Genomic DNA, 12,042 nt, shown 5'->3' with positions numbered 1-12,042 from the left:
CACACCCTTATTGAAATGTCAATCTACTGGAAAAAGACTGAAATCAAAACAGTTTGTGCCAGACCCTTTTTCAGCTTTAATAAGACATGACACAATATCTAAGTGAAAAAGCATGACTTTCAGTGAAAATAATTAGAAATATAAATCCTCAGTGCTTAAGTTGCACAAGTATGCATACCTTCTAAGTCATCATTTGTAGAAGCATATTTTGGTATGTTGTAGACTTTTGATATCCACTGTCCTTCTTTGGAAATGAGCAAGTAGATATCTGTAGAACATGATGCTCTGCCCATCCTTTTATCACTCTGATCAGGCTGCGAGGAGGCTGTGGGGACACTGTCCAAAGGCAGTGATCAGGAGACTGGGGCAAAAAGACAGCTTATCTTCCCTTGTGGTGTATCTCTTGCATGTCAACACTTGTAGCCAATATTTAATTGCTCAACAAATACTTTTATGCAAGATAACCTTCATAGTTTACAACTCTCTACCTATTTTGCATATCTGATCATCCAACTCTAACTACAACTCCCCTGGCTTCCCCATCTGGCCTGTGTCCGAGTGGCCATCCATGTGCCTCTCCCACGCCCAATCGTCCCTGTGACAGTTGCTTCCAACAGTCGCATCACAAAGACATTAATGCAATACACCAATTACATTCAAATGTCATTCAGAAGGTGTCCAGCGGGAAAAAAGACAGAATGCACAAACTGGCATGGCAGGAAGTCAAGCTTTTGCTAGGGCACTCAAGATGCAGTTTCTCCTGAGTACCAATAAACAGCCATGTCTGTCACAAGGATGAGTTGCTAAATAAATGGTTGTCGTCTTCAAAAGAAGATGCTAATTTTGAGAAAAGGCAAATGGTGACTAAATGTTGCAATACTTTGCATGCAGACGGTATCAAGTCTAGGTCTTTCCGCTCAGAGAAAGCCCATCCATCACTGAGCACGGTGTGATGTTCAAACTTTGCGTCCTCCTTGAGCACTTTCCATCAGTTCGTTTGCACCTCATCTAAGTTATAAACCTGTCGCTGATCACTAAAAAACAAACAGAATGGCGGCAAACAAACCGGTTCACTTCACTCAACTCTCCCCAGCCGGAGCAGAACGTGTCCCTTCAAAGCCAAGACGATAGCTCCACACCGTGGACAAGATTCAGCTTCTTCCAAATACGTCCTCATTTTCCTTATTCCTTCCTGATGATTTCTATTCCTCGCTCAGAACTCCAGAATGACCCGGAAGTGGTTGTCAATGGAGGCGGGTTCATCCTCAAAGTGCAGCGTGTTGCTAAGGTGAGCTCCGAGCCCTTCCAGCATACGAACAAAGCGTTGGTGCTCGTGGCCCACCCAAGATCGCATCGGGTCTCTCACTTCGTAGGGGGTGACGTGGGCATGTAGCGCTATCCCACTGGCCGCCAGAACCTCCAGAACCCGCTGCTCGGTCACCCAGGTCCCACTGCCCCCTGGATGGCCTCCGTCAAGCCAGTAGATATCTGTGATGGAGCTGAGGAAGGGTGCCAGGTCAGAGTCTGCTTGCACCCCCTCCAGCTCGTGCACTATCTGGTTGAGCACCACACAACCCTTGCTGAAGCCCACCAGGACCAAAGAGAAGCCTGGGGGTGGAAACACACTAGCCGAGGACCTGAGGCCGGCACGCTCCAGGCCGTTGCTCAGTAGCGCCTTCAGGTGGCGCACTGCCCCGTGGTCAGCCGAGTGCTCCGGAGCCCCGAACAGATTGCTCTGGACGAAGTTGCAGTAGCTGCTGAACTTGTGCAGATACATGCGTGATGCCCTAACCACCCACACGTGGTGCCTGGGAAAGCGGCGGCCCAGGATCAGTGCCACACACTCAAAGCTCCAGTTTTGCCACTGGGCACCTTCTGCGTGCTGCACCATCTCCTCCTGGAAGTTCTGTTTCAAGGAAATCGAGAATTTATCGGGGATCAGTTTAGCTGAAATCCTGCTAGGAAAAAAGCTAAACACCGATTTTACTGATATTTGGTATTTTCCCCCAAGCAACTTACAGTTTTAAGCTACCTACAATTATTTACCCATTTACACAGCAGGATCATCTTTTACTGCATTACTTACAATAAAATACCTTTAAGGAAGGTACTATGTTCCAGGTGTTTTAGCCTTTAATGGTCATGCAATGGACTCTATTGGTATTTTGCAGGTTTTACTACTTCATAACATCTTATGTTTCCCTTATATATCTCATCTCTATGTTTGTAGCACCTCGCATCTGAACTTGGGTAAATGTGAGGTTTAAAATTTAAAAAAAAAAAAAATTCCCAAACCAGATTTGTTTAATGGTAAACGTGGTATCATGAAGCATCACACTGGACTGCAAAGCGTGACACCGGGTAGCTAAAAGCAGGACTGATGGTCTTTTAAGAACTAGTCAAACTGCAGCTCCCTCTCTCCCTCTCTCTCTCACTCACACACACAGACGAAAATTCTAGGCTTCCCAGTGTGTGCGGACAGTAGCTGAAAGAACACGGGCTCGGAGATGTCCAAAACTAAGTATATAAACCGAATTGCGGATTGTGGTGCAGGGAAAACAATCAAAGGTCGCTTTTGGTAAACAAAAAATAATTAAAAATAAAAAAAGCTGTAGGCCAATGGAAAGTAAACTGTGAGGTTGAAAGATTAATGTAAACCTCACTGATCAGCCGGCGTTCCACTTATATTTACTATATATATCGTGACGGGACGGAGCGGTAAGCTGCCTCCTTCCTTCCATTTGAACGAAGGACTCGGGTTCGAACCGCATCTCCACACTGACTGTCCTACAATACTATACCGATACAGCAAAAATTAATTTACCCTGCTGCAAAAGGGGTAAATAAAATAATTGTAAACACACAGTGAGTGACCACTCACGCTGAGTCGGCAAAACAAATGAATAATTGAAATAACTGAAATGTAATTTAAAACTTTTAAGATTTTCTTCCGAATCGAAAAAAAAGTGACCTCCGACAGGCCAGGCCAGGGCAGGGCGTGCGCGAGCGCTACCTGTATGTCTCCCGGGAAAAACACGACGTGCTGATGATGATGCTGCTCCCGCTGCCGCTCCTCGGGGTTCCCGGTCCCGCACACACTCCCACCCCGTGCCGGCGCCCCGGGCCACGCAGGCCGCAGGAGCAGCAGCATGTCGTTCACCTTGTGCGGTTCCGTCCCCGGGACTGCGGCCAGTCTCAGTAGTTTGGGCGCGCTGCTCGGACCCACAGCCGAGCCCGGAGCCTCAACCGATCCCGCCGCGACGCTCATCGTCCTGGCCGCGATCACTCGGATCCAGGACATGGGCTGGAGCGGACCACCACTACATTAACTGCGCAGCGACCCCCTAGCGACACAGTTGACGTGCGGCGTATTTGTTATCTGCGCTAAAGCGAATCCCGCTGTAATTACTCTCTCCCGTAACAACGCGCCGCTCTCGCGGTTTCGCAGTAGGGCGAGAATTAAGCTCGACCTTTCGTTTGTAACCGAGCACCATGACGCGGCGACGACGAGCGCGCTCTGCGCATGCGTGCAGCTCTGGGTGCGGGCGAAGCGTTTTGTTCCATAGTTTATAAACTAGGTTTCAGGGACAGTATTAGTTTTGCAAAAAAAAAAAAAAAAAAAAAGAAAATAATAAAATAAAGTTGTGCGCGTGGCTCATCAACAGTAAACGGGCCTTTTTACGTCCATGTACTTTTAAAAAAGCCCCAAAGGAACTGGCGACGAGAAGTTGTTCATCTTGGACTCGGTCTGTTTGTTTCGTAACTAAACTGACTGACTTGTTGAATTGAGTGACTGGAAAGTATGTTTACTTTTTTGGTTATGCATAATCAGTTATGCTGTGTAGACTAGGCTGTTAAAATTTAACCTCCATATTTCTGTAGCGTTTTTTTTTTCCCCCTCTCTGGCAGTAACAATTTCTTATCCGTTGCCCCAGTTTAATAAAAATTAATCGTTTAAATGTCAGCGTCACGTCAGTCAATGAAATTCTCACAGTGTGAAACACTTGAAGATGCTGATCTGGTCATGGGCAGGACAATACTGTAGACCATCTAGTACTACAGGTCATCAGGTACAGCTCACACCATCTAGTCCGGGTCATGTGGTACAATTCACACCGTCAGCACAGAAAAGGAGGTAAAAAGGCAAATAAATGGCGTTTTCCTTCCTTGTTACGTCTTTTCCAGATGGGTCCGTTGGCTGCAGGTCGGCGGCTGGTCGCCTGCTTGCTGAACATCTCGGAGGCACGGAACAGAGACGCTGTGGAGAAAGTGGCCAGGGCAGCCGCACGTAAACGGCACGGTCAGGCGCCCGCTGTCCACGGCGACAGCGCTGCATATAGAGTTGTGCGATTCCCTATTGACATCATTTGAACATTCAGCCGCTTCTCCGAGTCCATGCGCAGTGATTTTCCGTTTCGTCCCTTTGTTGTCAGGAGGTTGGCGTGAAGGGACGTCCGTGCTCAACATTTTCAGTGACCGTGACTACAACCGCTCAGTCATTACCATCTCAGCCAGTGTGGAGAGCGTCGGTGTGTATGGTCGTTCATATGCTTCTGAATGTTCTGACATGGCCACCATCCGGTCTCCTTGTTGTTGAAGAGACTCTGCCGGCTGTCGCAGGGGAGGCCGTGCTGTCGGCCTGCGAAGAAGCCTGTCGGCTCGTTGACGTGCGTAACCACATAGGAGTCCACCCTTGCTTGGGTGCCGTTGACCTGATACCTCTGTATCCCTTGGGGGAGGATGTGGGACTGGAGGAGTGTGGTATTGAGGCGAGAGGTGAGGAACTCATGCCTAATGGCCTCTTTGTTGACATATATGTACAGCTCAGTTCTAACATATTTCTGTGTTTGTAGGTATTTACTGTATGTCTATAGTCACACACGGAGGCATACATACATACATACACTGCCCATAAAAGTACTCAGTCACCTTGGACTTAGAACACATTTTATCATTACAGCATGGAACCCATGATGAATGTAATAGAATTTTTACTACCTAAAGCTGAAAAAGGAGAAGAAATGTTAACATTTTGCAAATTATAAACTTCACTCGTCTGCATACACTGTGCAAAAGTTGGAGAGTGCAAACCTCCATAGCACTTTCTCTTCCTATTAATATTTACTTACGTCAAATAGATATCTTGTTCTCTATTGTGCATCTGACATCTTGCTACAGCTGTCCAGTGTCTTAAGTTTTTTTTTTTTTTTTTTTTTTTTTTTTTTTTTAAAAAAAAAAGACTAGATTTGTAAAAATTAACATTTGTTCAATTTACGGCGTAAATATTTCACACAGCACCTAACAGAATTACAAGATGCTGTGGCCAAAATGGAGGAACAACATTAATACTTTTGTTTTAATTAACAGATGTTTTTGTACATTTATACATCAAATGGCAACAGAAAAGGGTAGGACTCGTTCTGTTGTACACACACACACACACACACACATTTTCAGAACCGCTTGTCCCATACGGGGTCACGGGGAACCGGAGCCTACCCGGTAATACAGGGCGTAAGGCCGGAGGGGGAGGGGAATACACCCAGGACGGGACGCCAGTCCGTCGCAAGGCACCCCAAGCGGGACTCGAACCCCAGACCTACTGAAGAGCAGGACCCGGTCCAACCCACCACATCATCGCGCCCCCTACGCTAGTATAATAGTTAAATCGTAATTTGTACGTTTCCCCAAAGTCTCACACCCCTAGTGAAGCCTCAATCACAGTTTTTTAAGAACTCAGCATGTATAATTATATGGTTATAATTAATTATAGTTAACATACCTGTCTTTATGAGTCTTAGAATGATAAATGAAATTTGATGTTGTGGTTGTTGTCACTGATTTTTGACTCACAGGTTTTGCAAACAGCTTTTCTTTTCTGGTTAGCAGTGTCAACCATAATTCTGAATATCCAATACTAATAGTCTTTGACATTAATCCCTCAGACATAGTTGTTTTCTGTTCTATGCAGATAGTTTTCCCCCTGTCTGCATGTGCTGATTGATAATTTTCTCACTATTGCTCAATATACCTTTTTTTAATATAACTTGTGGATATGGAATTACAAGAATATAATAATAATGATTCCATTGATAGAATGCCAAGTCTTCACCAGTCATTACTATCAAGTCCAAGTCATAGCTCACCAAGTTTAAGTCGTGAAGTCGTTTTTTTATGCACAGTCAAGAAAGTCTCAAGTCTGAAAAATTTGCAATTTAAGTCAGACTCGAGTCATCTGCATCGAATCACCTACCTCTGGCAGATTTCCGCCCACAGTCCAAAAATATGTTTCAGGTGTATTGATGACTCTAAATTACCCAGACGTGTGCTTTTGTGTGTGTTTTAAATTGTGATACTGTGTCTGAAGCCAAAAACCTTGTCGTCACATAACCCTTATGGGATATGTTACAATAAAATTGTAAAATAAAAATAAAATTAATAAAACATATAATCCTTTTAGGGGGCTCAGTGGCACAGCGGCCTTGGCTGGGTCCCAGTCTCTGGCAGGTCTGGGGTTCGAGTCCCACTTGGGGTACCCTGTGATGGACTGGCGTCCCGTCCCGGGTGCTCCCCTCACCCTCCAGCCTTGCGCCCTGTGTTGCTGGCTTAGTCTCCAGTTCAGATACATGTATCAGAGTCTGCAGGTATTTTTAAGCACAGCTGGTAGTGTGCTGGTTAGCGTGACTGCCTTTGGACCTGAAGGTCACAGGTTCAAGCCTTATCTCCTGCTCTAGTACCCTTGAGCAAGGTACTTATCCTGAATTGCTCTAGTAAAATTACCTGGTTGTGTAAATAATTGTAACCTTAACAGTGTAAGTTGCTTTGGGGAGAAGTGTCAGCTAAATGTTTATATCTAGCTGTGTATGCACATCTTGCTGCCAGTGTGAAAATCCTAAATACCATCCCCCTCTGGCTTTGTGTCCAGTACTGGCTGCCAGACTGACTGAACTTGTGCCTGGTACCGCTGCCTTTTACTTTGGTTCCGCTGATATGCCCCTGCACCGCGGCCTGGCACAGCGGCGCAAGGAGATAGGCTGGTTCCGAAAAACAACAGATCTCTCCTGCACTCAGCCGGATGTTGGAGGGAGACCGCAGAGCAGATATGGCCTGACAGGTCAGTGTGTGTCCAGAAGACTGCTGGGTCCTCAGAGCTTTTGCACAGCATTGAAGCAATTCTATATTTTATGAAGAGTCATGGGATTATGTTACCTATTTTATAAATGATTTTTATATAATGAAAGGGAAAAGACTAAATCTGGTACTTATTTTTAAATGGGGCTTCAGGAGGTTCTGAGGATCATTTTAAACTTAAGTCCTTTTCAGAGTGCTTGCAACTTTGGTCTCCTGTCCTTGGTGGGGCCTTTTCTCCATTAGGGGTAGGAGCCAGCCCTTATGTGATGAACTGCAACGTGACCATTACTACTGAGGACCTGAGCATCGGCCGCAAAGTAGCTTCTGGCCTACGTGAATCCACCCCGGGGGGACTGCCGGGTGTGCAGGTGCTTGCCCTGCCACACAAGGGTGCCGTGGAAATCGCCTGCAATGTCGAGAGCGTACAGGGAGCCCCACCAGCAGAGCACTGGCCATCATTTAGTGTAGGGGGAAGCACGTACTACCACATTCCTGCATCGCTGATCTCCACCCGTGTTGCAGAGCTTGCGGGTCAACATGGTGTGGATATGGAGGGTGCCTTGCTGGTGGGGTTTACTCCCCAAGAGTGCAGGTTACTGGCAGAGCATGCCATTTCTCAGGGTATTGGAGAATACTGGAGAGAGCAGCATGGTGCCCGTATGTAACTAATCAGCCCACCTATTTCAGGATATTCAACTGAGCAGCTACTTTGTCACCCAAAATGTACTAATTTAGTAATTTTTCCAGGAAGTGCCAGTTGTTGCATGATCCTCTCACACCTTGCAGTTGTAGCACTTAAGGGGCTCAGGGCTCATCACAACTTAACACTTGCAGCAACTCCCTTTACGGCATGAATGGTGTTTGCCATCATAGTCACGCAAGGGCTTATGCTAGGGCCATTGATTCAGTTTTTTGTGTACATTTAATTGCAATAGACTGTTTAAAATTCAGTGTTGGCTGGAGAAGTCTTCTGACTTTGGTCAGGTGCAAAGCTGTTCCTCTATCAAAAGTCAGTCAAAAAAAATTACAATTGTCTCTGTGCTGTTCATAGGGCAGTAAGATTGATACGGAGAGCTGTGTGCCTGTTTGCATAGTATTACCTACTTTCCCCCAGCCACTATAAGATTTAAATGAGCAGATAAGGTACTAATTAAAAATGAATATAGCTGCAATTGAAACATGTCCTGTATTTAGTATTAGGATGTACAACTAAAGCTGTTTTTCAGTACCTTCCTGAAATTTACAGTAGCTCTGTGGCCACTGAGTTGCTCAACAGAACTCATGAAAAAGACAGGGTTTTACTTTTTATTTTAATTTCAAACAAATTAAATTAGCCTACGTGTAAATATCAAACTACCACCTTTACTTTCACACGGTCACTTACGGTATGTTTTGGTCAATAAGGAAACCAATCATAAGCAGCAGGATTGGAACTTGAAACCCAGAAAAAAATGCACAGACTGTGGCATTCAAATAATGCAGGAGTGACATCCTGCAGTTACAGTAATGACTTGCAATCTTTATAAAGAAAGTGCATTAAGTGTTCAAGTAGGGTGTATAGTTTTAGCACACATGATGGGCTAGGTTAGGGGGATGGTAATTCAACACTGGCACTAGGTTGGGATGGAACTGTGCGTTCAGGGGGACAAAGTCCAGGGAGTAGTTTTGGCATGTCATCTCTTAGATGCGCGTCTTGGATCCCGACCGTTGCTGATTGTGACAGAGGGTTTTGACCCCATCGAGGGTGTCCCTACGGGCACTTGGGGGGCACCATTTCCTGGGACACGGCCATTGGCCCGTCCTCCTAAGCCTGAGTCCCGAGGACCGGAGGGGGTGCTGGAGTAACTCTGCAAGGAACCATTACCTAAAGGAAAGAAAATTAATGCCCAGGAGCAGTTAAGGGAGAAATTCTGTAACATGACTATTAAACAAAATCATACTGCTACTTCTACCATTAAGTATCATTAATAGCACTGGCATGCATTCGTGAATTTAATCATGAGACTACATCTAAAATTACAGATAGAAAGACCATCAGATACAGAACATTGAGGTTTTGCAGTAGTTAAATGTAGAACCCACATACACTTACCCGTCTGTGCCATAGTACCTGAATTCTGATTTGTTGGCAAGTCACCCCGTTGCTCTCCTTTACCCTGTGGAGCAATGCTGGAGTTAAATGACAATATACAAACATACATCTGGGGCAACAATTATGTTGGTCCAAGTCTTCATCCAAGAAAAAGATCCTAGGTTCAAATCCCTGCTCCTACTTTAATACTTTATTCATTATAAGTTGCTTTGGAGAAAAGCATCTACTAAATAAATGTAAGTGTAATACCACTGAGTAACACATTCAACCTGGACTGTTGGAATGTAAAAGCTATCCAGATGTATGGCTGGTAATTTATTACACAAACCCAACATTCTAAGTCACCTTGGACAAAGGCAATTATGTCATCTCCCCTCCCTGGAGGAAAGTTTACAACTAGGCAATGTGTTGCAAGAGTATCAACACTTGCAAAAATTTGAATTGGAAGGCAAGATCTTCCAACAGCAGCATTATCTGATGTACCAAGATGTTCACCATTAGAACAGAAGGGACAGTTCCAAGGAGGCCCTGAAGTGAAGAACTTCAATACTCACAGTCTTATTTTGCAAGTTCGCTTGTGCTAACAGTTCAGGGTTGGGCTCACTAAAGTTTGGCACCTCGGAGTAAACCATGCAGAATCTGCACAACAAGGAGGTATAAATACAGTAAGTGGGCCTTAAAGATGCAAGGAATGAAAAATCCATCAACTCCACTGTACACTACTTTAAAGTGGTAAATATATTAGAGTAATACAGGCTTTATTCACAAATACTACATTCTTGCATATACTTATCTGTGGCACAAGGTGGAGCTTAATGGAAACCACACAATATCATATTTGGAAAATACACTTACTCCCCAATCTTCTGTAGGTCCCCTCCTCTTCCTGTGTAGAGTGTCAGACAACCCTTCCACATAGAGGCATACCTGGAAACATGGAGTCTCCAGATGAACTTCAGAACAATCTATGCTAATAATGATGTGCTTTGTACATTTTCTATATGAAGTGAAAATAACTGACATACCCTCGAGTGAGTCGAATGATATCACCAGGCTGTATAAGGCTACCCAGCTCATCCCAGACAGAGATTGTGATGCTGCCACTCTTGTCTGCCACTTTACAAGACCGCACCTCGTGCCCATCCTTCGTCTTGGTAACCCGGCCTAATACAGAAAAGCATAAAGAATAAGGCTAGCCATTACAGCTGCTCACCTTAAACCCTAAAAAAAAAAAAAAAAAAAAAAAAAACACAAATACACAGATAGTGGTCCAACACTGTAATACTTCCTGATGAACTGTCAATTACAGCAGCATTACTACTGTTAAAGAGAATGATGACTGCATATCTAGTTTGAACAACTAAGTACACTGCTGAAAACTACTAGACAAATATTAGTTAATAACAGTCCATGATTCAACAAAGACTACACAACTTGATGAAAAGAATCAGACTACAATACCCATTTACACAAGGCAGGTAAAATGCATATGCATGAAGATTCGTGTGAACAGGGCGCGAGCTCTGCGTCATCACTAAAGCCGAGCTACCTAAAGTGCGCCGGCGCCTTTAAGAAAAGAACGTGTGCAATTGTGTGAGGGGTACGAAGCTGAGGCGAGCCACTTACCTATCTCCAAAACAATAAAGATGATATTTAAATTTTTCAGTCCAGGTTTTACATCTTTTATCAAGAATACTGCGTCGTTTGGGATGTTCGACATGTTTGATGGGGAATGTATTGTACTGAGCTATACTAGTAGCACAAAACCAATGAGCAGCATTCGGCTGCGAGACCTCGCTAGCTAGAACTGTGGGGCTGGAAAAATGGTCAGCTAACTAGCCGGGCTCTAACGAGCTCTGTCCACTTTGACAAGTTACTAATGTGTACAGAAAAAAAAAAGACACAGAGGGATTGGGGAAGAGTCCTCCCTCGACGTTGGCTAAATCTGTAGATGAACTTTCGTTTTAAATAGAATCAAGCTTGCTATCACGTTTCTATCTCACTTCCTCCACACGAGAATTTTCTGCAAAAATCTCTCAGATCTTGAAATATTTAACTACAACTCCCTTAAAAATGAAGCTCCTGCCATGGTCATTGTCTGCAGTTTTGAGACTGACCACATAAAACTAGTTATCTTAACATAATAGATGCTTCCGTTCTCTCTTCCTCTCTGGAACGCCTCGCTGTGGGCTATACCCCGTGGTTAGCTGTTTAAACCTACCCTGACCAACGACCAAAAAAAAAAAAAAAACCAATTTATCCAGTGGTCAGATTTTTGGATTATCGCTGTATATCTATTTTAGAGGCGCAAGAACGTAACTAGTTTGTATCTAGCCTTGAAACGACGGAAAACCTCCCTCCCAAGTGCGTCTTTGTGACCGGGTTAACTTTTGTTTGCTAGCTTGTACCACAGTAAGTCTAACGTTAACATATAGTTAATGTATTTTTAAAGCAGTAGCTATTTCTCAAGTTTATATAAGGTCATATAAAAACAGCCTGCCGCTCAGCTGTCCACTTCATTATCTATTTTTTCGCTTTCTACACAATTTAGTACGATGTCACAACTGTAAGTTTCTCCCCTGCCTCCGAACAATACCCCCAGACTGCGCCAACGTGTGTGCCTCCGCGATTATAAATAGTCCAGACCGTTCCACTCGGCCGACTTGGTGGAGGGGTGCCCGAAGCATCGCTTTCCTCATATTTTTTAAAATCTATTTCCACATATCATGCGGAATAGTATACCGAGTAATTTTTGCAATCATTCTAACCGTGTCCGAATTTGTAACTCTATAACGAATATGAAATGTGAATCAAAACAG

At 44.3% G+C, this 12,042-nt stretch overlaps 3 protein-coding genes across 5 annotated transcripts; 1 reads left to right on the top strand and 2 right to left on the bottom strand.

The window, feature by feature from the left end:
- Positions 1–183: 183 nt before the first annotated feature.
- c24h2orf69 (chromosome 24 C2orf69 homolog) lies at positions 184–3,370 on the bottom strand. The gene is made up of 2 exons (XM_018755892.2): positions 3,014–3,370; positions 184–1,906 (listed from the first exon to the last, which is right to left on the bottom strand). Exons 1-2 carry the CDS (start codon positions 3,299–3,301, stop codon positions 1,214–1,216), a joined length of 981 nt encoding a protein of 326 aa, XP_018611408.1. The 5' UTR covers positions 3,302–3,370; the 3' UTR covers positions 184–1,213.
- A 304-nt stretch (positions 3,371–3,674) lies between these two features.
- ftcdnl1 (formiminotransferase cyclodeaminase N-terminal like 1) lies at positions 3,675–8,178 on the top strand. Of its 3 annotated transcripts, XM_018755889.1 has the most exons (7): positions 3,722–3,800; positions 3,995–4,070; positions 4,186–4,300; positions 4,434–4,529; positions 4,600–4,776; positions 6,926–7,114; positions 7,375–8,178. In XM_018755889.1, the coding sequence occupies exons 2-7, from the start codon at positions 4,011–4,013 to the stop codon at positions 7,794–7,796; spliced, it is 1,059 nt and encodes a 352-aa protein (XP_018611405.1). In that variant the 5' UTR covers positions 3,722–3,800; positions 3,995–4,010; the 3' UTR covers positions 7,797–8,178. The 3 variants fall into 3 exon arrangements, with proteins under 3 accessions (XP_018611407.1, XP_018611405.1, XP_018611406.1); XM_018755891.1 differs by lacking the exon at positions 3,995–4,070 and having other exon boundaries at positions 3,675–3,746; XM_018755890.1 differs by lacking the exon at positions 3,722–3,800 and having other exon boundaries at positions 3,996–4,070; positions 4,621–4,776.
- A 115-nt stretch (positions 8,179–8,293) lies between these two features.
- On the bottom strand, positions 8,294–11,913 carry nabp1a (nucleic acid binding protein 1a). The gene is made up of 6 exons (XM_018755893.1): positions 10,850–11,913; positions 10,249–10,387; positions 10,079–10,150; positions 9,778–9,862; positions 9,224–9,287; positions 8,294–8,995 (listed from the first exon to the last, which is right to left on the bottom strand). Exons 1-6 carry the CDS (start codon positions 10,941–10,943, stop codon positions 8,805–8,807), a joined length of 645 nt encoding a protein of 214 aa, XP_018611409.1. The 5' UTR covers positions 10,944–11,913; the 3' UTR covers positions 8,294–8,804.
- Positions 11,914–12,042: the final 129 nt, after the last annotated feature.

The sequence above is a fragment of the Scleropages formosus genome, chromosome 24 (genome assembly GCF_900964775.1).
Source record: "Scleropages formosus chromosome 24, fSclFor1.1, whole genome shotgun sequence".
Taxonomy (NCBI): Eukaryota; Metazoa; Chordata; class Actinopteri; order Osteoglossiformes; family Osteoglossidae; genus Scleropages; species Scleropages formosus.
Note: the sequence above shows the minus strand (reverse complement) of the source record. Positions and strands in the feature narration are given on the sequence as shown.